We start from the raw sequence: 25127 nt of genomic DNA on the forward strand, positions 1-25127 counted from the left end.
TTAAGGATTTACATTTTTATCAAAGCCTATGAGGAGTTACTGGATCCTGAAAACAAGAAAGGAAGATTCTTGGGATTGTTTTTCACTTTCTATGGTTTTCTTCCAGTAACAGAATATTCAGACTATGCAGCTGACTAATCAGCATTGTGAATTCTGAGCAGTCTTATTGCTAATTAGCAGCTACTAGCCTCTGAGAAATAGCTTCATAATTAAAATTGGCTTCCAATAGTTTCCTATACTTTGCCCCAAATGAATCCCAGAATAATTTGAAATATAACTCCAATAGCAGAAAAAGGAGATGTATGCATTTCCTGTGATTTTAAGAGTACAGATAATTCTGACCTCCCATTATTTCATGTCTGGGGTATAATTTTTTTTTTTTTCTGCTGGTCCTGGTGCTTGAACTCAGAACATGGATGTTGTCCAAGCTTTTTGCTCAAGGCTAGCACTCTACCACTTCAGCTATGGCTCCACTTCTGGCTTTTTTGGGTTCTTAACTGAGATAATCTCTTGGACTTTCCTGCCCAGGCCTGGCTTTGAACTGTGATCCTCATGTAGATACCTACTGAATATCAGCTAGGATTACAGACATCAGCTACCAGTGCCTGGCTCTGTAATAAAACTTAAAAAGCAAACAAAACCACTGTCAATGTAGCTCACACAGTAGAGTACCTCACAAGCCAAAAGCCCTGAGTTCCATACTCTTAATACGACAAAAAATAAGACAAACTCTCAAAAAGAAAGAAGAATATCCTATGAAAGCATTATGATTAGGAAATACTATTACATGGGGTTTGGAGGCTGACAAAGTTTTTATTTTAAAGAGCTAAAATCTAAATATTTGGCTTGGACTAAAGATAAACTACGATCAACCTTGCGGTTTAGAACATGAAAGCAATCATAGGCATATGTAGACATATGTCTATATATCGTGGTGTTTCCATACTGGGTGTTTCCAATGAAACTTGTACCAGTCTTTGGAATAGAACAGTGGTTCATGGTTTAGCTACAGGTTAAAATCATTTATAAGCATTATAAACCATAATACAAGTGTGATCACTTAGATAGGGATTCCAATTTAATTGTTATTTTATGTGGGCTGGATGTGGTTTTTTTGTTTTAAATGCTGCAAGTGATTCTACTGTGAGTCAAGGTTTGAGATTCACTAATAACAGTGAAGAGCCTAAACTGACATAATGGATTGAAAATCAGCTTCACTACTTAACCACTATGTGACCTTTTGTCAAATTGAGACTCCTATCCTCCGTTTTCTTACCTTTATTTCAGTTGTTTTTGTTATTATAAAGGCAATATGCAGATGAGTTACCATTTAAGTCTGGTAATGAGTACATTTCCTTTTGGGCAGTGTCATACCTTTTTTCACATCAGTTTTTCTCTCCCATCCCTACTCACAAGTTGTATAGTTCATTTTCAACATAATTTCTAGTGACTACCACTGCTTCATTTGTTTACTACTTTGTCCCCCTTACCATCCCAAAGACAAACAAGACAAAAAGAAAAAAAAATGTGGTGATTACTTCATAGGATTTTTAAGAAAACTATCAAAGACCTACTGTAGTGTTCTAATCTCCCTTATTAAAGTTTGGAAAGACTGTTGAGGTCATTATCAGTTTTTCCAGTGCTAAGTACTTTCTGCCAAATGCTAGATAGATGGTCTTATAGAGCTTTAGTTTGATTTTAACTACTTACAAAGATATTTGCTTAAGCAGTCTGTTTGTTAGATAGAATGACTGTGATTAGGAAGTCATTTTATCTTAAACCAAAATTGATTTCTCCATAGTATCCTCATTCTTCCACTTAAACATTTTAAAAGAATATTACCAATTTTTAAGATTTTTTTGTTGGTGGTGGTGGTGCTGTTAGTCGGAAGGCTCAGCTCTGGACCTGGGCACTGTCCCTGAGCTCTTCATCCCAAGGAGAAGACTACCACTTGAGCCACAGAACCACCGGTTTTCTGGTGGTTAATTGGAGATGAGTCTCATAGACTTTGCTGCTAGGGCTGGCTTTGAACCATGATCCTCAGTTCTCAGCCTCCTAAGTAGCTGGGATTACAGGGATGAGTCACCAGCGCCTAGCTTTAAGATTTTTTTATTGGTACAACTTGACTTGTACAAGGCTTGGAGAGTTCATTGTTACATTTGCACATGTTTACAGTATATTCCAATCAATCTCCCATCACTTTCCCTTCTCCCATTCCTAGAACAATTTCAACAGGTTTCATTGTTTTTTTTTCCACATGAGAATATATATACAAGTACTTAAACCATATTTATTCTCTCCTACCCCCTCCCTCCTGCCACTGATTGCTATCCCCAAACAAATATTTAGAAGGTTGGGGTTGTTTTTTGTTTGGGGGTTGGGCTTGAACTCAGGGCCTGGGTGCTGTCCTTAACCTTCTCAGTAAATGCTGGCACTCATCACTTAAACCACAGCTCCACTTTTGGTGGTTAATTGGTAGTTTCTTTGGCTTTTTTTGAGATATCATTAAGGTAAGGGACTTGCTGATCATCATAGCTTCACTCTGTGATACTCAGATCTCAGCCTCCTGCGGAGCTAGTATAGATTTTTAGCTATTGACATCAGGCTCCTTGTCTTTTGAGATAAATGTTGCTATGCAGTCTCTGTCTCCCATCTTTTTTTTTTTTTTTTTAAGTGTTTTAGAACTGGAAGCATAGTAGAGCCCCACCTGTAAGCAAGAAAAATTGTCTCTTTTAACTTTAAAATTCATTAATGAACTCTTACATAATTGGTTATGCTTAGTTTTTCCATTAAGAAAATATTGGGAGAAAATAACTGAATTTTTAATGAATTTAAAGATTTGTTTCAAGTATTTGCAAAGTTGTAAGAATTATTCAGTTGCAAATAGTGTTACCCTTTTGGATTCATGTATACTTTGCTGGAAATATACCTTCCTCAAGTATAACTTCTGTGTCTATATAGTTAGTAAACCATCATAGTTCTAATGAAAATGGAATTTGGATGCCCCATAAAGCTTCTAGGAGTTTTGTTCTGATAGTATTATCTGTTTCTTGACCCACTACTGAGATTCACTGAAATCATTTCTATTACACAGGAGTTAAACTTCAAATAAGGGGTTCCTAGGGGGTTTTGTTGTTGTTTTGTTTTTGTCCCAGTCCTGGGCCTTGAACTCCTGGGCCTGGCCTTCTTTTGTTCAAGGTTAGTGCTCTACCACTTGAGCCCAAGGTTAGGGCTCTACCATGTGAACCATAGCTTCACTTCTGGCTTATTCTGTCATTAATTGGAGATAAGAGTCTCATGGACTTTACAGCTTGGTCTGGTTTGGAACTGTAGTCCTCATATCTTAGCCTGCTGAATGGCTAGGATTACAGGTATGAGCTACTGGCACCCGGCCTTGTTTTTTTTTTTTTTGTTTGTTTGTTTGTTTTGTTTTGTTCTGTTTTTTTTTGAGCATAGTTGTACAAAGGAGTTGCATTGTGACATGTTCACAGGTGTATACAATATATCCAGATCAAACTCTTGCCCTCTTACATTGTCTCTTACATTTTTCCCTTCTTAAAACAACTTCAAGGATGTGGTGCTGTGGCTCAAAGCAGTCAAGTGCCAGCCTTGAGCAAGATCTCAGGGATAGTACCGAGGCCCTGAGTTCAAGCCCCATGACTGACAAACAAAAAACAACAAAACTTCTCCAGTAGAGGTTTATAATTGATACCAAATACTGTAAAGCTAGTTTCTGTCAGTGTTTGCTAGTAAATGTAGCCATAGATTTTTATACATAGTGATTGATTTTCATCTTTGACAAAAGTTAATAGAATTTCATGTAAATTTTTTTTCTTACTACCAAACAAGCTTTTAAGGTAGTTAGGCTATTTACTCAAAAGGTAAAGTTCAGAATATCTAGCATTTCTCTCACCTAGATTTCTGCTAGGAAAAATAATTTCATGGAATTATTAATTTTCATTAGTACTTAGAATTAAAGTTTGAAATATTTTTTTTTTGCTTTTTTTTTTTTATTGTTATTGTAAATCTACTATACAGAGGGTTACAGTTACATGAGTGAGGTTATAAGTACACTTCCTCTTGAACATTTTTTTCCCTGGTCATGGGGCCTGAATCTGGGCCTGGGCACTGTCCCTCAGCTCTTCAGCTCAAGGCTAGCGCTCTACCACTTGAGCCACAGTGCCACTTTCTGCCTTTTCTGCTTATGTGGTGCTGAGGAATTGAACCCAGGGCCTCATGCATGCTAAGCACTCTACCACTGAGCCACCTTCCCAGCCCAGCCTTAAACTTTTTATTTGTATAATTTTTGGTTAAAAAGTCCTAAAATAATGGTTTGGTTTAAGAATTGTAAGTAGTATTTAGAAAGCAAATTTGAGAAAGACTGTTCAACTACATAGTTGTAAGTAATCTTAATGAGATATTTGATGTAGTGAATTATTCTAATTACAGCAGATGGTTTAGTTAGAATAAAATAGTAGCCAGCATTTTCCCCTATATATTTATTGGGTAATAATTGATACTCAGTGATTTTGGAGATCAGACTTTAGGGGATTATATTTTATACTATATTGCCCTTTCTGTATAATTAGGGCATGAACTATTTAAAAAAGAATTTTTTTTTTTGGACGGTCATGGGGTTTGAACTCTGGGCCTGGGCACTGTCCCTCAGTGCTTCAGCTCAGGCTCGCACCCTACTTGAGTCACAGCGCCACTTCCAGTTTTCTGTTGGTTTATTGGAGATAAGAGTCTCAGGACTTTGCTGCCCAGGCTGGCTTTGAACTGTGATCCTCAGAGGCGTGAGCCATTGGTGCCTGGCTTCAATTTAAAGTATTTTCAGCAACCATGAAATTGGAAATTTAGTTTTAGGTTCTGCCTCAAGTGTAAAGGAGTAACAAAAAACAATCTTGTAACTCTAAATTACTGAATAAGAGGTAGGGGATTAGTTTAGCTCAGTGAAAGGCTACTTACATGGCAAGTACAAGGCCCTGAGTTCAGTTGTCATCTTAGGAGGAAGGTGAAGAATTCTTGAATCATAAAAGTTCTAAAAGCTATTTTTTAAACTCATTTAAGCAACAAGACCAATTGCTTTATATTTCTTAAAATTTCCTTCTTTAAATATGGATGTTCATATTTTACCATAGTTATGATAATGATGATGATGGGGACAGTGGAAGTAGAGTCGTATTTGTAGACTAGTTTATCCTTCAACTTTGAATCCTAACTCAGGCTCCCTAGTGTCAGAATAACAAGTTGGATTATACTGCTATGTCCATTTTTAATGTTTCAATTATAGGGTATGAATTTAGACCACACTGGGGTGGTGGTGTTATTACTTTTTAAAAATGTGAAAAATTCTACATTCACTATTTTACCCCAAAGGTTTTATAAAGAGATTTGTAAAACTGGATTCTATTTTCTTTCTCTTAAGGGATTCTACATGTTGATAAACCAATCCTTTTGGTATGGAATGTGTTATAAAAGATGAGCTACTAGTCATAATGTTAATTATTTTTTTATTAGATTGGGAGTTAGATACTTGTTGTTCCTTTCTTTTCCTTCTTCCTTTTTTTGGTGGGGGTGGGGGAGAGCCCTGGAGCTTGAACTCTGAGCCTGGGCATTGTCCCTGATTTTTTTTTTTTTTTTTTTTGCTCAAGCCTAATGCTCTGTCATTTAAGCCATAGCTTCACTTCTGGCTTATGGTGGTTAATTGGAGAGAAGATTCTCACAAACTTTCTTCTATTTTTGTTTTGGCAGGGAAAGATTAAATATATAAATATTTTTATATCTGTCAAATAGACAGTCAAATACACATATAGAACTCAGACCCTAAATAAGGTACACTTCTGTGTTTTAACATTTTTTCCTGTAAGACTTTTAAAAAAAATGTTTCTCTTATAAAGGTGATATACGGATGGGTTATAGTTAATTAAGTCAGGTAAAGAGTACATTTATTCTTGGACAGTGACACCCTTCCCTTGCTGTCTCCCAGTTTTTCCTTTCCACCCCCCACCCACAAGTTGTATAGTTCATTTTGAACATAGTATTATTAGTATCATTATTGCATTTTGTTCATGTTTTGTCCCTCCATTTCTCTTTTTTTTTCCATTGGTCGTGGGGCAGCTTAAGGCTAGCACTCTACCACTTGAGCCACAGCACCACTTTTTCTGCTTATGTGGTATGGAGGAATCGAACCTAGGGCCTCATGCATGCAAGGCAAGCACTAAGCCACCTTCCCAGCCCCCATCCCTTCATTGTGTGCCTCCCCTTGCACTCCCAAGGGCAAGCAAACAAAAGCTCCATTTCCTGGAGTTCATTTCAAGAAATATTATTTTGTGTGATCAGATTTATTATGCCTTTCTGTTCCTCTCCTAAGAGTATCCTCCTTTGGTCTCACTGAATACCTAGAGACCTATATAATTTATGTCCTGGTGTATTTTAGATCTAGCTTCAATGAGTCTCACAGACTTCATGCCCAGGATGACTTCTTATCACAGTCCTAGATTTTGGTCTACTTACAGACAACACCCAGCCAACAAGTATTTTTTAACTAGATTTTTTTTTGGGGGGGGGGGTCTGTTTGTGGGGCCTGAACTCTGGGCCTGGGCGCTGTCCCTCAGCTCTTCAGCTCAAGGCTAGCACTCTACCACTTGAGCCACAGCACCACTTCGGGCTTTTTTCTTTTTGCTTATGTGGTGCTGAGGAGTCGAACTCAGGGCCTCAGGCATGCAAGGCAAGCGCTCTACCACTGATCCACCTTCCCAGCCCTAGATATTTTATTTATATGGCATATAAAACAAAAATATTTGGAGAGAATTGTTTGAGTGTGAGTGGGGAGACCTGCTAAGGACTTTTTGTTGGTGGAAAAAATCTTTTTAAAGGAACCTTGAAGCCCCAGTCTGTGTCATCAGAAAGTGTCTAGGATAATAAAGGAACCGACAAAGAGCAATGTGTATACAAAATACATTTGCAGTTGAGCAAAAAATTAAGAAATACTTATTTATAAAAATAAGACTTTTTATCTTGAAATTGCAGAGAGGAGAACCTGTTGCTCACCATAACCATGCTAAGGTATTAAAGTGTGAAGAATGTATTTAAATGAAAATGAAAGTTGAATAGATCTTAGTGAATCTATAAAGAGTTTGTACAGTGGAGTTAACTATTTCCATTTCTCCTATGTTCTCATGTAAATCTTCTCAAGAATATTTTTGTTCTAAGAAAACCTTGGTTAGTTTTCATTTGGGTCATTCTTAGAATATTGATTAGCACTCATGGGGAAGAGTTATGGTGTGTCTTCCCATATGTAGAAGGCATCCATCTAATGTCAATGGATGTCTACTGTGATCATGGACACCAAGATTAACTGGACCTTAATAATGATAGTTTTACAAAGGAGGAGGCAACAATGCTTGATAAGAAATGTACTCATTATCTTGCCCATGTAATTGTAACCCCTCTGTACGGTATTTTCACAATAAAAAAACAAAAAAAAAAACAAAAAATAATTATAGTTTTATATAAAAATATACTCAGTATTTTTGTTTAGCAATATTCTCAACTTTGTGATGTATCAATATAAGGGAATGTGTAGCATAGAATGAAATTTTTAAAAAAGTATATTGAGTATCATTAACAAAGTTTGATTATACTTCCACACTCATTTTTAGGATTGTGTATAATCTAGGTTTGATTGCCTGAGACTTAGTGCTATTATATTAAACCAGGAGGCAGTATCATATAGTTAAAACTGTAGGGCTCCATTCAGCCTTAGAATCTTCATTAATAGAACTGAGGATACAAATAGTTTTTTAGGGGTAGTCGTACTGAAATTTGAACTCAGGACCTTGAATTTGGCAAGTCCTCTATCAGTTGAACCACACCTCCAGCCCTTTTTACTTTATTTTAGGTAACAGTCATCTGTTTTTGTTGCCTTCAGTCTCCTGCCTCTGACCAAATAGCTGAAATTACAAATGTGAAGTACAATGCGTGGCCCTCTATAATGAAACTTAACCGAAACTTAAATAAGTGAAAGAACTACTAGATATAAAATTTGTTTTTGTGTTTTTTGTTTGTTTTTGTTTTTGTGCCAGCCTTGGGGCTTGAACTCAGGGCCTGGGCACTGTCCATGAGCTTCTTTTGCTTAAGGCTAGAACTCTACCACTTGAGACACAGCACACTTCTGGCCTTTTCTGTGTATATGGTACTGAGGAATAGAACTCAGGGCTTGATGCGTGCTGCACAGGCAAGCAATCTGCCACTAAGTCTTATTTTGAGGTATCTGCTATTATAAAAGTGAAAGAAATGAATAGTCCTTTAGCTAGGTTATTTCAGTGTTACTTACCTATGTATACCTGATCCCAGTCATGGGGAAAAATGTCATTTTGTAAAGTATTCTTAATTTCTTAATTTCATACTTATATCCAATTCTATTTCCGTTGTGTGCTTTTATCCTATCCTATTTCTATTTTATCCTATTATATTTTATTCTATTCTACTCTACTTACAGATAGCTGACCTCAAAGTGGAGATTCTTGGAAACTAATGTTTCAGAATTTTTTTTCTACTTGCAAAGAAATATTAGTTTGAGTTTTTTTGTTTGTTTTTTGCTACATTTAAATGAAGTGAAAGATTTCCATAAGATGAGGGTCTTTTAATCCTATGAAGCAAAATTCAGTTCTGGAGCAAATAAATCATCGGTTACTTGGCTTATATTCTATTCTTACAATTAATTGCTTGATTGATATTTTGGCTGGTTTTGAACAAAGCTACAGTGGTGATCTGATAAATTCATTACCAAGTCCAGAACTCTGTTGTATAAGCCTCTTATCAACCTGGAAGAGCTTACCTATTTTGAGATTTGGATTTTTTAAAATTTGTTTGGGTAGTACTGGAATTTAAAGCTAGGGCTTCTTGCTTCATTTCAAGCAAGCCTGTCCCCAGCCGTTTCTGCTTTAGTTAATTTTAGGGTATAATCTCATGTTTTCGCTGTGGCCAGCCCTGTTAATTTTTTTGTGGGGACTAGCTTCAAACTACAATTCTGATATCTACCTTTCCGACTAACTAGTATTTACAAGCACATGCCCAAAGAGAGAGAGACACACACACACAGAGACAGAGACAGAGACAAATACAGAGAGAGAGTGTAGTGTGTATGTGCCTACTTTGGGGTTTTAACTTCAGGGCCTGGGAACTGTCTGAGCCAATTTGCTCACAACTAGTGCTTTACCACCTGAACCACAGCAGCTCTACTTCCTGCTGGTTAATAGTTATTTGGAGATAAGAGTCTCATGGACTTTTTGCCCAGGCTGGCTTGGAACTAAAGTAATGCAGATCTCAGCCTCTTGAGTAGCTAAGATTACAGATGAGAGTCACTGGTGCCTGGCTTTTTTTTTTTTTTTGCCAGTCCTGGAGCTTGAACTCTCATGGCCTGCACACTGCTCCTGAGCTTCTTTTGCTTAAGGCTAACAGACTACCACTTGAACCACAGTGCCACTTGGGGCTTTTTTTTTTTGTTCATGTGGCACTGAGGAATCAAACCCAAGGTTTCATGCAAGCTAGGCAAGCACTCTATCACTAAGCCACATTCCCAGCCTTAAAAAAAAAATCAGGTAGGTAGTGCCTTTCCAGAAAGATAATGTGGACATTTTATATGGTTGGGGGTATTTTTTTATTTATTAATGTTATTAATTTTACAGAGGGGAATTTCATGAGCATTTTCCACATATTTGCAATATATTCCAATCAATCTCATCCTCTGTCACTGTTCCCTTACCCTTTCCCAAAAGAATTTTGACAAATTTCCTTGTTCTATTTTTATAGTAACAAGCAGTTTATTTCAGCTATATTCACTCACATTTCAAAATTATTTATATTCTATTTTGTTTTGTTTTTGTTTTCAAAGGGAAATATTGCACATAAAAAGAGATGTAATGTGGATGTATGATTTAATACTTTTGTACATAGTGGAAATGCCAGACTGGACTGGCTTGGAACCTCAGTCTTCCAGATCCCAGCCTCTTGAGTAGCTAGAATTAATTACAGGTGTAAGCCACCAATGTCCAGGTGTCCTTCCTATTTTTAATTTTTGGATTCTATTCCATAAGGAAAGCCATACATTTTAAGCATTTTCAGTTATGGATATGTTTCATTGTAATTATAAAATACCTAGTTGAAAAACTTTTTTTATAAGTTATTTAAAATTAACCTTTGGTTAATACTACAAATAGCAAAGGGCAGAAATTCAGTCTGATAATATAACATTTTTGAAGGCTTTTTGATTGGCATATGTGGTAATAATCTGATAAAACAGATTACAGTGTTCCTACTGGCAAAAAACATGGACAGGAGTCAATTTATCATTCCTGCATTCCAAATAAGGTATTTTCTGCCCACTTAGATGATGACATCATACTGTATTGTACAGAGAAAATGGAAGCCAACACTAGAACCTTTCTCTCTGCTATCTTGTGACTATCCTAACCTGTGCTTCTAGATTTCAGATTACTTAGGAATCTTACAAGATTGATAACTGCTTATCTAATACCATTTTCAATTTCTCCCTTTCCAAGTGTCTTTCAGCATTTAATGTTTACCTCCTAAGAAAACCAATTCTTGTTTTTGTTTCATTTTATTGAGATGCAGGATCTTTTGGTGGTTTTTGTTTGTTCTTGGGCTGTTCTGGGTACTGAACTCAGAGACTAGTGCTTGCCAGGGTATATTGTTCTACCACTCCAGCCATGTACCCAGTTAGAGTCTCACTATAGCCCAAACTGGGATTGAACTTATGACCTTTCTTTTCTTCTTTACTCTCCCTTTTGATGACATTATAGTTACGGGCCATCATTCCCAAACTAGAAAAGCAATTCATATCCTTTCTCACAGTTCCTTTTTGTATTCAGACTTTGTCAATATTTTTAAATTTTTTAAATCAGTTAATTGGTCTTTTTTTTTTTTATTTTTTTTGGTATAAGTGTGTCTGTTTGCTGTGTTGGTCCTGGAGCTTGAATTCATGGCCCATTAATGGCTATTGGGTTTTTTTGCTTAAGACTAATGCTCTGTCACTTGAGCCACACCTCCACTTCCTAATTGGTCATCTTCTAAACACAACACAGGCCACTCTTGTTTCCACTGGCTTACCCAGTATCACTCACTTAACAATACCAGAGACTTTATAGATGCTTATAAAAGAAAAATAATGTACATTTTCAGATATCATCTTGAGTTCTAGGTTCTAGGTATCATTGACAAAGTTCATACGGTACTTTTCCTTGAAAGTCTTTTTTTTCCCCCCACTGAAAACCTTTTTGTGTGTTTCTGGTTCATTAAGTGCTGGGATTATTTAGTATATTTGGCCAGTCTCTTCCCCTACCCTGCACCCATGGTCTCATCTGTTTATTGCCATGTGGATTCTGACAACTCAAACTTATTTTTTTTCCAACTCAAGCACCTTTGTTGCTAGATTTCTGTACTTGTAAATATAAGTGAGAAAAATAGTAGAATCAAATGACATCTCATTTGACCCTTAAGTTTTTCTCTCATTTTTATACTAAAACACTTCTTAATCTTTGGTTGGCATCAGAATCACTTAGAGGGCTTTTTTATAATACAAAGTGCAGGCTGGCCTCACCTCTGAAGTATCTAGTATAGATATATCCAAAGTAGATTCTGAGAATTGGCATTTCTAGTACATTGCTCTCTGATACTGGTTTTAGTGACTTTGAGTACCAGTCATTAAAGAAGTGAAATGACCTGTTTTACATTCAGGAAGTGGTAGACTAGAGATAGATGCCAGGCAGAAAACAAACTCCCTTCCCCTTCTGTTTTTTTTGTGCCCCTTCGGGGGCTTGAACTCAGGGCTTTTGCATGTCCCTTAGCTATTGGACTCAAGGCTAACACTCTGTTACTTAAGCCTCAGTTCCCCTTTGAGGCTTTTGATAGTTCTAGATAACCAGGTTGCTTCAAACAAGGATCCTAAGATCTTGAAGGATTATAGGTGTGAGCCACCATCATGTGGCCCTTTTACTTACTTCTTTTTACTTCACTTGGTATCTCCTTTTATCTACCCCATTTTCTGGATATCCTTTGCTGCTGCCAGTATAGACTAGAAACTTTTCCTCATTATTACCTTAAACCCACCCCTCAACATTTAATCTGCCACCAGGCTCTATTAGCATCAAATTCTTTTTACTTTTTCTCTTTGCCACTGCTACCAACAAAGTCATGACCATTCCAGACCTTACTTGAGTTGCTAATTTTCACATTTATAAATGTGAAAATTGGTAGTCCATTATAAATCACGGCCTTAATGAAATCACTTTATTACTAAGAGTCAGTATGACATACTGTGCATAGTTGGCCATGAGTTTACTCTTTCACAATCAAGTGATCCTATTATAGCTTGTCAGAATTATAGTACTAAATTTTGATAAGCTATTTTGGGTTTTATAGCTAAACAGTAGAACCATAGTTATATAATGTTTCAATGTATGAATATATCATAATTTCTTTGTTCCATTGTAAATACTTCTGTTAGGAGAGTTTGTGTTTGGTGGTTCTGGCCTCGGCATTGTCGGAGCTTTTTGCTCAAGGCTAGACCTCTGCCGTGTGAACCACAGCTCCACTCCTGGCTCTTTGGAGGCTAATTGGTAAGAATCTCATAGACTTTACAGCATGAGCTGGCTTTGTTTGAACCAGGATGCTCAGAGCTCAACCTCTTAAGTAGCTAGGATTATAGTTATGAGAGACACCAGTGCCCTTGGGTTTAACAGATCCAGAGCAATCAAGGATGGTAATACTCAAAGATAATCAATAAGTCTTCTTTAAATGTGTTTATTGTTATTATAAAGGTGCTATACAGAGATGTTACAGTTGCCTAAGTCAGGTAAAGAGTACATTTCTTTTTGGACAATGTCCCTTCTTCCTGCATTCTCCCAATTTTTCCCTCATGTTCCCACCCTCAAGTGTATAGTTCATTTTTAACATAGTGCCTAGTGAGTACCACTGCTGCATTTGTTCACCCTTTGTCCCTCCATTTCTGTGGATAAATCTTGAACTCTGAGAGGTTAAGAGGAGAATATTCACCAGGAACTTTGTTTTGGCAGTATATAGGCTTTTGAACTCGGGTACTTGCCACTTAAGGAACTCAGGTATTACCACTTAAGCCATTTCTCTAACTTTAGAAAGAGGAACATTAAAAAACAAAAATCTTCAGACCCATAAGATATTTGAGAGTAGAGGATGCTTTGGTACAGTTGGATTGATGTAAAAGGAATGTGAATATTAAACTTAAAAGTTTGATTTTCATCCTAAAAGCCCTGATGAATCATTCAAATTTTTCTTTATATTTTAGGAAGATTCCTCCAGGAAACAGTAGTGTGAGCATTTTATATTTTGGAAACGAGGAAATCAGGAACTGATAACATTAGTTAACCCATCCAGGACAGTAATAATGAGTGCTTGACTGAAGCAGCAATGGGATTGAATATTATTTACAGGAAATATAGATTTGCAACAAAAAATATGTATCATACTAGTTGGCTGTTTTTTATATGCTGCTTTTCCTCTTCCTTCTGTATGTTAAGATTAGCACTAGCCGGGCACTGGTGGCTCATTCCTGTAATCCTAGCTACTCAGGAAGCTTAAGATCTGAGGGTCACAGTTCAAAAGTCAGTTCAGGCAGAAAAGTGCCCACAAGACTCTTATTTCCAATTAGCCACCAGAAAACCTGAAATGGCACTGTGGCTCAAAGTGGTAGAGTGCTAGCCTTGAGCAAAAGGACTCAAGGACAGCACGCAGCCCCTGAGTTCAAGCCCTGTGATGGAGAGGGGAACAATAGCTCTTGCCTAAAAAGGAAAAAAGATTAGCTCTTAAAATTGTACATTCTCCTCCTCTTAAGGACATACCTTTGAACACCAGGAAGACAAAGATGAGTAGGATGGGTGCCAGGCCAGACCTTGCTCTCCTGTAGTATAATTTTTGTTTTGTACTGATTTAGACATGATTTTGTATTTGTTTTACAATGTTTGGCACATAACAGATACTCAGCACTTGCAGATAGAAATTTTTGTGCAGATTAAATAAAAAAGATTAAGAAAAAGTAGTGCCTGGGTAAATGGCTAAGATGTAGCTTATACAAGAATTTTTGTGTCCTTTCAGATTTGGATGGTGCTTTACTCTCAGGGCCAGATGGTGATAGAAATATGAATGCAAATTTATTGGCTGAGACCTGCTCTAGTCAAGATGGAGGTGATGCTGGTAGGTATAGTAAGATTTTAAACAAAGAATTTATTTAAGAGGACTTGAAGGTTGGGAAGTGTTATATATATTACATGTAATATAACAACATATTAGAAAATAATATATAATTTGTTTCTTTTATGTAAATAGTCCTAATTTATAATTGCTGTACTTATGACTTTGGAAACTTGATAAATAGAAATAAATATTTCTTTAAAATTCGATATTTTTAGTTTGTTTGAAAAACTTTTGAATTTTTAAAACAAATATCAAAAGTAGTTAATGGAGTTTATGGATAGAATGAGAAGGAGGATTATCAGAGGGTTAACTAGTCCATTTTAATTGGTATGATATCATATTGGTACCATACCATAATGGTATGATTGTTGATGGCTGCAGAATAAATGTTGATTATTTTAGGTATTGTAGCAGCTATAAGTTTGGAATGCATATAAATTCAAAGATTATACTTTAAAAGTAAAATGAGAAAAATAGCTGAGTATGGCTAGCCTTATACCTGTAATCCTAGCTACTCAGCAGGCTGTGATTTGAGCATCTGGTTTTGAAATCAGAACAGGCAGATAAAGCCTGAAGTGAAAGGGTGGTTGGGAGGTGTGGCTCAAGTTATAATAGAACCCCAGTCTTGAGCAGAAAAAGCAAGAGTTATGTCCTCAGTGCAAATCCCAGTACTTGCACAAACAAAAAAGTATATGAGTGGAGTGGGACTTTAAAATGTAACAAAAGAATGATGGATTTAGAAAAATATTTTAATTTTTTTGCAGTATTGGGGTTTGAATCCAGGGGCTTCTGCTAGTAGGCAAGCTCTCGTGCCATTTGAACCATCCCTAGCCCAGGAAAATAACTGTTTTGCAGTACTCCACAGGAAGCAATTCAGAATCATCAATGGATGTTAAGCAGCCATGCTTGCCCACTATGATTGGGTGAAAGGTTATTGAATAGCATAGTAACATGATCTTATTTCATAGATTATATCTAATTACAAGGGGAGAGAAATTAGAGGAGCATTACTATAACCAGTTGATAACAAAACAAACTGAAATTACTGACATATGGCATTACCCTTGTAATGTTCTTGCTAAATTTTTTACCCAAATCTAACTGAAGAAAAGTCAGGCAAATCTGAGTAAATCCCACAATTAGCAGGTGGTCCAAATTGTAATGTCATAAAGGACAAGGAGAGGAACCTGTAGATTAAAAGAAAGAAGCAAATGCAATAGTAGATTAGATCAAGGAAGTTACCATTTCAGGATTAAAGGGAGTATTTGGGGAATAGTTGGGAATGTGAGTATGTAATACAAACAGCATTCAGTTTTAAATTTCTTGGGTGGGTTGTGGTTTTGTAAGGTGCATGCTATATATTTAGGCTTGCAGTAAAAGTGCAAGTATAAAAAATGTGTACATGTGTTACCCATGAAGAGAAAGAATGTGTGCCAGAATTAATGCTAAAGAAAGGCAGAGGCGCTTGGATATTCAATTATTTAGTCTATGTTGCATTTACGTTCTTTTCACAATTGCTGCTGGAAAGAAGACAATTTTGAGCACTCCTTAGAAAAAGTAGTCAGTTCTCAACATCCCCCTCTCCCCCTTTTCCTTTCCTGCTGTTTCCTTGGTGCTAGATCAGCCCAGGGTTGTGCAAATTCTAGGCAAACTCTCCCACTGAGCTACATCCTCCTGTCCCTTGGTTTTTTAGAACATAGTCTTTTTTTTGGGGGGGGGGACGAGGGGGGAAGGGCAGTCATGGGGCTTGAACTCTGGGCCTGGGCACTGTCCTTTAGCTCTTCAGCTCAAGGCTAGCACTCTACCACTTGAGCCACAGCGCTACCTCCGGTTTTCTGGTGGTTAATTGGAGATGAGTCTGATGGACTGCTGCTCAGGCTGGCTTTGAACCATGATCCTCAGAGCTCAACCTCCTGAGTAGCTAGGATTACAGGTGTAAACCACGATACCTGGCCTTCAAACATAGTCTTTACCATAGTTATTTAGTACATGCTAGCCTCAAAATTTATGACAGCCTGCCTCCCAAGCACTGAAATTAAAGATGTACACCTCCCATCCCCAGGTAGGGGCTTCTAAATACCATACACTGTGACCTAAATTAAGCTAGTACTGTCCCATTGCAGGTGAGATGTATTATGAAGATTATTTCCCCCTTGTTCAGAAAATTGCTTAGAAGAGTATTTTATTGCACTAACTTTCTTGGCTTAGAAGTCTGTTCCAAGGATCTGTTTAATGGGACTGTGGGAATTCATATATAAAATTTAAACTTGATGCACATAAACATTTTCATGGAGAAGGGCCTATGTTACTTTCCAGAGTAAAGTCTTCATCCTGACATTTTCCTTAAGGGGATATTTTGACTTATTGACATAGTTACATCTGGGACAGACTGTGTCATATGACTTACCTTATAACATCAAAAATAGTTTTCCTCTTAGTTTGCCATTATTGGATAATAAGTAAAAAAAGAATATTTTTTTTCTTTTGAGACAGAGACACAAACTTGATATCTAGTGCTTTTGCCCACTGGTTGGCTTTACTACCTAAACCACGCCTCCAACCCCTCAAAAAGGATTGTCCCTCCAAATTTGGTAGTACATGCATAAGTTTGAAGTCAGCCTGAATTACATAACAAGCTATTTCTCAAAGTGTGTATACATATATGTATGAGTATATGCACATATAATATATTCTTTATAAAATGCCTACAAGAATTATTCAAAAACAGTACAATTTGAAATAGATCCTTAATGTCCTTAATATATATTGAATTACAACCACAGTATCTTTTTTCAAGCTATTCTGCAAATGCCTGGAGTTATCTCAGAAAATTACAAAAATTAGAGATGTAGACTGTAGTAGTATGTATTATAAGTCATCTCTTTTATCTTTTACCATAAACACTATCTGCAAAAGAAACATTGAATTTCAAGTATTCAAAAATATAATTTTGGGGGGTAGACATGTGGCCCAGCTGGTAGAGCACCAGCCAATGAGTGAAAAGCTCAGGTACTGATTCCCCATCTTGGACCAAAGGGAAAATAAAGAAAAATATAATACTGGATCTTGGATTATTGTTCATAAATCATCTTTATGTTAAACTTTTTGTGTTGAGTAATATATTACGTTTATTGATTTATTTAGGTCAGTCATGGGGCTAAAGCACTATTCTTGAATTCTATCATTGAGCCACAGCTCTACTTCCGGTTTTCTCCTGGTTATTGGAGAAAAGAGTATCGTTGGGACTTTCAGCTCAGGCTGGCATTGAACTGCGATCCTCAGGTCTCAGCCCCCTGAATAGCTAGGATTACAGTTGTGCACCACCTGGCTACCATTTTTTATTTTTGACACTAGTGTATAAATATTTTGAGCAAGTAAAAAAATATTAGGTACATGTTGGCTTTTTGTTGTTGCTGCTGCTGTTGGTTCTGGGGCTTATACTTCAGGGCCTAGGTGCTGTCCCTGAGCTTTGTTCAAGGCTAAAGATCTACCTCTTGAGCCACAGCTCAGCTTTCAGTTTTTTGGTGGTTAGTTACAAGTATGAGTCACCTGAGCCTGGCTAGAATAAAATTGTTCAACAAATAAGTGGATTGCACGTTTACACATGCATATAAATGCACCTATACATACATGTTTTAAACTAGAAATACATACAAATACACAGGTGGGGAAGATAGGCATTCCTTGTTCTACTTAAGTTTAATTAACGTTTTTCTACTGATTCAGATTAAAGAGCATGACTCAATAAAGCCCTGGCTTTATTTAGAAATGTGAGACTAAAAATTGATTTTTCTCCACAGGCTACCATTCCCATCTTCATCCCTATCCCACACATGGTGGAAATGTCTCACTTTAGAAGTTAAAAAACTTCCTAACAGTAACACACTGTAGTTAAATTATATATAACTATGGGTCCAGAGAGCTTTCTTGACATAAAAAAAAACCAACTAAATGTGTTCTAAGAATGAAACAAATTTCATTAGTAGTTATATGAATTTTTAAAAAATAGTGACCCTTTAAACTTCATTGTTTATTGATACTCTTATAAAGTCTGCTGATAAACATTCTTTTATTAAGACAATAGTGTTCATGGGAATAAAATTTATTAGATTATGCCTTATCCTAAATCTTTGGAACCAAAAATATTTACAGTGTCAGATTTTGTAACATTTCACCAGGAGTTTGTAAATTCATACAAAAAATCTGAAATCTGAAATGTTCCAAAATTTGAACCTTTTTGAGCACCAATATAATAACACGATAAAGATTCAGATTTGGGAACATTTCATATTAGAAATGTTGAGCCTGTATTGCTACATGAATAAACACTGTACAAGTTAGAGTGTATATTTTGGAAAGGAATGTTTCAGGTAGATAAAACTATAAGTGCTTTGAAGTAGAACCCCTGTTTACTGTGGAGGAACAACACAGAGAGATCAGTATTTTGGGAATGAAGCCCTCATGAGGGTGATTAGAAGCAAGAAGCACTATCAGGTAAGGCTTGTTAGGATATTGAAAATTTGGCCTTTTTTTTTTTTTTTTTTTTTTAGTTAGTTGGATGAGAAGCTCCTGCAGCCTTTTGAGTAGAGTAGTGGCCCACAAGTAGTGTTTTAAAAGAATGCTTGATTGCTCTGTGGAATACAGGCTCTGAAACATTAATAGCTAGAACCAGGAAAACAGTTGACACTCAGAGGCTAGAATTGCTGGTTGATTGGATCAGCAACTAGCTGTACAGGATTCAGGATATATTCCTATTATAAAAGATTCCTGGAAGGGGATCTGTGACTCAAGTGGTAGAGCGCCAGCCTTGAGGAAAAAAAGGTAAAGATAGCGCCCAGGCCCTGCATTCAGGCCACAGTAACACCACTCCTGAAATGTACAAATCCAAGATGGAATTAAATCTAGAGAAAAGTAGTTTTTGCCTTATTTCTGTATTTCTCTTACTATAATGAAATAAGATTGAGCATTTTATAAAGAGATATATGTACTTAGTTCATACTTTTAGAGATAGATATTCATGACTTACTATTTACTTTATATTCAGATATTCTGTAAGTGCTTATAGGATATACTCTAAATAGCATCATTACTTCAAAAATCACTGTTTTTCAATTATACTAGGTACTTCACATGATTTCAAGTATGGTTTGATTCCTGGCCCTTCAAGTGATTTCAAGTATGGATTGATACCGGGTACCTCAAGTGATTTCAAGTATGGATTGATACCAGGTGCTTCTAATGACTTCAAGTATGGATTATTGCCAGAATCTTGGCCAAAACAAGAAACATGGGAAAATGGCAAGTACTGATTAACCAAACAATTCTAAAATTACATAATTTTATAAAAGTATACAGTGACCCCACATTTAGTTGATGTTTTTAGGGGTATACATAGTGAGGGTTTTGTTTACTAATGTATAATGAGTGCTTTTTTAAATTCTTATAGGTGAATCATCTCTAATCATGAACAAGTTAAAATGCCCTCATTGTAACTATGTAGCCAAATACAGACGAACACTAAAAAGGCATTTACTCATTCATACGGGAGTAAGATCGTTTAGCTGTGATATTTGTGGAAAGCTGTTTACTCGAAGAGAACATGTAAAAAGACATTCCCTGGTAAGTAACTTTAGAAAAAACTAATGGTTAAACTGGTTTGGTCAGTGAAGTAGACAGCATTTTAAGTTATTTGCAAATTTAAGAAGATAACTTTTGCTTTAAAATGATTTATGAACAATGCAGAAAAACATTGGTATATATTCACTGATTATTATGTGTGGTTCAATTTAGTTCAAGTGAAAACTGTTTCTACATTATCCTTATATTGAATTTTTCCCCCCCTTCAACTAGGTGCATAAAAAGGATAAAAAATACAAATGTATGGTGTGTAAGAAGATCTTCATGTTAGCAGCCAGTGTTGGAATAAGACATGGATCTCGACGCTATGGTGTTTGTGTAGACTGTGCAGATAAATCACAACCAGGAGGGCAAGAAGGTGTAGATCAGGGACAGGATACAGAATTCCCTCGGGATGAAGAATATGAAGAAAATGAAGTAGGAGAAGCTGATGAAGAACTGGTTGATGATGGAGAAGATCAGAATGATCCATCTCGATGGGATGAATCAGGAGATGTTTGTATGTCTCTGGATGATTAACTGACCTATACTTATACTCCTCAAGGATGCTGCATTTGGACATAATATGAATCGACAATTTGGATTGTTGAACTTTGAAGGCTTGCAAAATATGGTACATGCTGGATGGTAGTTATGTTGCTGTGAAACTGTAGGGTCAAAAAGCCTTATAGCAAAAAATTTTTTTTTATATTTGCACAGGACTGTACAGCAAACAACCATGTGGTTGGCTTACATGGAGTCCCCACATATTCAGTCAAAGTAAAATATTTTTTATTTATAGGAGATACAGTAACTATTTGGGTCCTATGAAAATATAGTACTTGTTCTTTATAGAGCTTGCATTCATGTTCCACTTTAACATGAATGAAGAAAATCCCTTTATGGAAGTACAGTTGACCCAATCACTCTGTCCATCAAACCACTCAGGCTAGTTTGTACTAGTAGAGTTTTGTTTCTATTTTATTTTTATTAATTTTATTTTTTTTAATACAGATTTTTCAGTGAGGGGCTTTTTCAACCCCATTGGTTCTATTTTCTTGTATTTTCCATTTTAATTTGCTTTATAACTTAAAAAAAAACAAGTCTCTTCTAGTCTTAGGTATTATTTCTCAATTTTGTGCTGATAGGCATGTTTATAAGAACTGGAGAGGTAATTTATTGGAATGAACTAACTGACTTCCCCTGACCCTTTTCCTTTTTGACATGAATTTTAGTACTTCACAAATGAAGAATGATGTGCGAAGTTACGTGGCGAAGCTGACAAATACCACTAAATGATTATGATTTACAAGTAACTTTCTCCTGCTGCTCTAATTTGATAAATGGTTACTATATGATGTTTTCTGACATAGTTTTTGGTTTTGGGTATCTGTTACTTTGGCACTATTCTTGTTTGCCTCTTTATTATTTTTGCCAGTGTACTATACCTCAGCCTTATTTGGAAGACAGAAATCTGATTGAAGAAAAGTCATAGAAACAATAAGTAAAATGATTTGTTTTATAATTTATCCTCCATGTCCAGTTTGGTTAGCTTGTTATGCAATATAAGTGAAATATCAGGTTTTTACCTCCTGTGCCCTTTTTATCATTAAAATTAACACAAAATGTGCATTCTCCTTTGTTTCATACTTACTGGGATATTTTGAGTCTTTTGAAATAATGGTTGATAATTTATATTTCCACTCCTTCCTAAAGTCACTACACCTCAATTCAGTCTTTCTAGACATCATGATTCAGTGGGCCACAACTTTCAAGTAAAATTCAGAGGCTTTATTATTAACTAAATATAGTATGGTATAGAAAAAGGTGATATATTAAGTTGAAATTGTTTAGATTTCATTAGCCTGGTGAGAAAAGAATTCACTGTGGAACTCTCCACAACATTTCACATACTAACATGGATGACATTTATCCGGAACATATTATACAATTAAGATTCATCATATTTTCAGTTTTCTTTCAAATAAAAATTGAGTATATTTTCCTATTTTATATCAGGTAACTAAATTATGCTAGTTGTGTGGGAAGAAATTGCAAAGATGCTTTGACAGATACAATCTATTTGGTGCTCCATCTGATCAAAGTTGAAAGCTTATTTTTTTAAGAGACAAACTATCATTGTCTCTGATTTCAGTAAAATGATGGTTTATTGCCAGACAATAATGTATCTGCTTAGATATATCAAAGATAAAATATTACAATTACATGGTTAGATGCATCTTTTGTCATCTAGACTTTATTGTACTTTCTATATAACTATAAGTTTGGCAGATGAATAGCTTTGGTTTGAATTTTGTTTAAAACTGAAGAGTATGTCCTACTCTGTGTTTGAGACAAATGAATAAAATGTAACTCTAGTGAAGTCCAAAGTATAATTAGTTGGGCAAAGATAATTATGAATGAAAAAGTATTTTAAATTTAAAATGTTCTGCTTTGTGAATATGTAAGTATAGTATAAAGATTTCTTTCATCCCATTTATCCCCTTCCTTTAAAATAAACCATAGTTTACAATTGGTAGATCTGTCTATATATAAATATATATTAAAGAGCAAAGATATATATCTAAAAAAATCACCTAAATCTGCTTTATTAGACTATAGTTCACTTATTGCATAGAAACTGGACTTGGCTTTACATTCTTAATGTACTTTTTTTACTTTTCTTCAAGATATGAACTTATTCTCTTGAAATCAAGTTTTCTTTATTGAATCACTTATGTATATCTGGTAAATTATGACCAAATTTTTGTTAGATTGCGTGCAGTAAATTGAAATATACACTTGGTACACTACGGGATTGTTGTGCTTTTGTTTTGGTTTTAGTTGGAAACAAAGGTTTGATGTAGATGGCTTATTTCTGTTAATTTAAAGTATTCTATAATTGTCCATTACCTTTAATGTTGTGTTGTGACAGATTTGGCTATATTTTTAGTCATTTGGAATATGATACTTTGAAAGTTTTGTTTTTAGGTAATCCAAAGGAAGAATGTTTATACTCTTGAATATATTATCCTCAGCATATATAAAAATTTATTTGAAGTAAGCATTTTACCAGAAACAGAACTGACAGATTTTTCTACTTGCTGACTGCCTAACTTATTTTGTTTCATGATCTTGAAGGACTATTCCCCCCTCCCCCTTCTCGATCTTTTTAAAAAATAGTTTTAGTACTAAGGTATACTACTGGACGTTTCTATTTTTTTAAATATATTCCTTTTCCAACTTAGAGTACAACAATTTCAGGAAATCAATAGATATCAGGAACTCAGTAGATTCTAAGACCTTAGGATTTGGTCTTGAGAGTTAATGAATATTCATAATTTTGTCTGTGGAACGCTGGCAAAATGATGTTACACGTTTGAAGTTTCCTTGTAATTTATATTTTAAATGAAAGATATTTTAGAGCTTTAATTCTACTAAAGGGGAAGAATATAAACTTTGATATTTCCTTTCACATAGCCCTGTCAAGATCATATATTATTTCTTAGGATTCTCCAAGACAATAGTCATATATAGTCCCCTTATTGGTTCTTGGCCCTTATTTTTTCTCACTAGGTGATTTGCTAAATTTTTGTGCCCTAGAAATCAAGAGTTAAAAAAAAAAAAGAAAAAACTGGACAGATACAAGTATTTTTTAAATTTAGGGGGAAGACACTGACTAGTGTTTAAATGGAGACATCTTGATGGAAAAGGGTGAGCTTGACACATTAATACATAGTAGTAGGCACACAATATGAACTATATCATAGTAGTTCAATAATAGAAAAGGAGAAAGGAAAAAGACTTGGAAATGAAAGCATTTTGACTTGAAAATACAATGGTGTAAAATACATTGATGTAAAAGATGAAGATGATTGGTTTACATGGTATCATATGGAGGAAAGTAGTGAAAATGCTTTCTAAAAAAATGTTTTAATTGAAAACCTCAAGCTTAATTTTGAGAATTTTCTGAACATAGCATGAAAGGTTTATAGATACATTTTTTTCTGAATGATTCCTAAAGCTACCAATTTTTTAATGCCCATACTTGCCATCATGCTGTCCGTATTTCACTTAATCCTTGTAAGATAGGTGCTATTGCCTCCCTTTTATAGATGAGAAAAGGCTCAAAGATTCATAAACTTGCCTAATTTAATCTAACAGAGCTGGAGCTTAATCACATCTGAAGCTGGTCAAGAAGGCTCTACTGCTGCCTCCTTAAACAACTTTTTGTAGAATAACAGCTCTTGTCTGTGGAGATTTATATTGTCCTTATAAAACTGCTAGGAATTTTGTGGATGTCCTTTCTCTTCCCCAATAAACATTCATACTGTTTTTCCCTTGATAAAGCAATTGTTTTGTCACTTTGACTTAAATAAGCCACAGGACCTCATTTTAGCAGATGCTATTTGTGGGGTGTAGCATTTTTACTTTTAAAGAAATGATTTTTAATCTGAAGCATTAGATATCTTTGTGTGCCGTTCAATCACCCGGATCCTTAATCTTAACTTGTGGTACCTAATATACACACTTAGGACTAACAAAAAGGTGTTTGAGTAACTTTAGAATTTAAAACGGAAGGGTTTTCCCCCCTGCAGTATCCCTACTTCCAAGTGGAATTGAACAGCTCTAGATGTGTTAGGGATAAGCACACTTTAAAAGATGTTTTCTAGTCCTGAATTTTATGACAGTTGGGTCCTTAAATTTGGAGTGCTATTGAGAACAAAATTTGGGGTTAAGGAGAGGGTAGTTGAGGCCATTATAGAATGGAAGAATCAGCGTTTTAAACACTGTAAACAAAAAACACTTAATCTGCCTGCTGTTTGTAAAAGCTCTCTGGGAAGATCTTTTACGAAGACCAATTTTTTTAATGTAATTTACCTACCTAATAATAAATGTCCTAAGACATGTATGTAAACTTCCAAACTGTTTTGTCAGTGTATTTAGAAAATACACAAGAATCTTTATCAAATCTAAAAATATAAACGTGTGAGCACTAAACTGCTTCTGGCTTTGTGAATTTTATTGACTGGCATTTAATTCCTAATTATTTGCAAGTGTATTAATTTAAACTTGAGGTAGGGGAAACACCTTTGTAAATTGAAGTATGGTTTAAATATATTTGTACTTAGGAGTTATAAGTTTGAATTGTAGAATTATGAGGGAGTTTTATATGTATGTATTTATATGAAAGTTCACAAATGACTTAAACTACCTCCTAGTCCTCCTCAGAGGGCTGCTTTCATTAATAAATAGCAGTG

At 35.5% G+C, this 25127-nt stretch overlaps 1 protein-coding gene across 2 annotated transcripts in view; it reads left to right on the plus strand.

Annotated features, from left to right (window-relative positions):
- Zbtb10 (zinc finger and BTB domain containing 10) overlaps positions 1 to 25127 on the plus strand; it is a 52512-nt gene that overhangs the window by 19570 nt on the left and 7815 nt on the right. The window contains exons 3-6 of one of the 2 annotated variants that reach the window (XR_006147605.1): positions 14152 to 14250; positions 19372 to 19548; positions 19697 to 19869; positions 20101 to 20779. Coding sequence is in view for 1 of the 2 variants with exons in the window: in XM_042680691.1 (XP_042536625.1) it covers positions 14152 to 14250; positions 19372 to 19548; positions 19697 to 19869; positions 20101 to 20406 (755 nt within the window). In the remaining variant the exon portion in view is untranslated. Of the gene's footprint in view, positions 1 to 14151; positions 14251 to 19371; positions 19549 to 19696; positions 19870 to 20100; positions 24868 to 25127 lie in introns of those variants that run through there. The other variant, XM_042680691.1, reaches the window with a different exon arrangement.

Source organism: Dipodomys spectabilis, unplaced genomic scaffold, assembly GCF_019054845.1.
Source record: "Dipodomys spectabilis isolate Male_0828 unplaced genomic scaffold, ASM1905484v1 ptg000063l, whole genome shotgun sequence".
Taxonomy (NCBI): Eukaryota; Metazoa; Chordata; class Mammalia; order Rodentia; family Heteromyidae; genus Dipodomys; species Dipodomys spectabilis.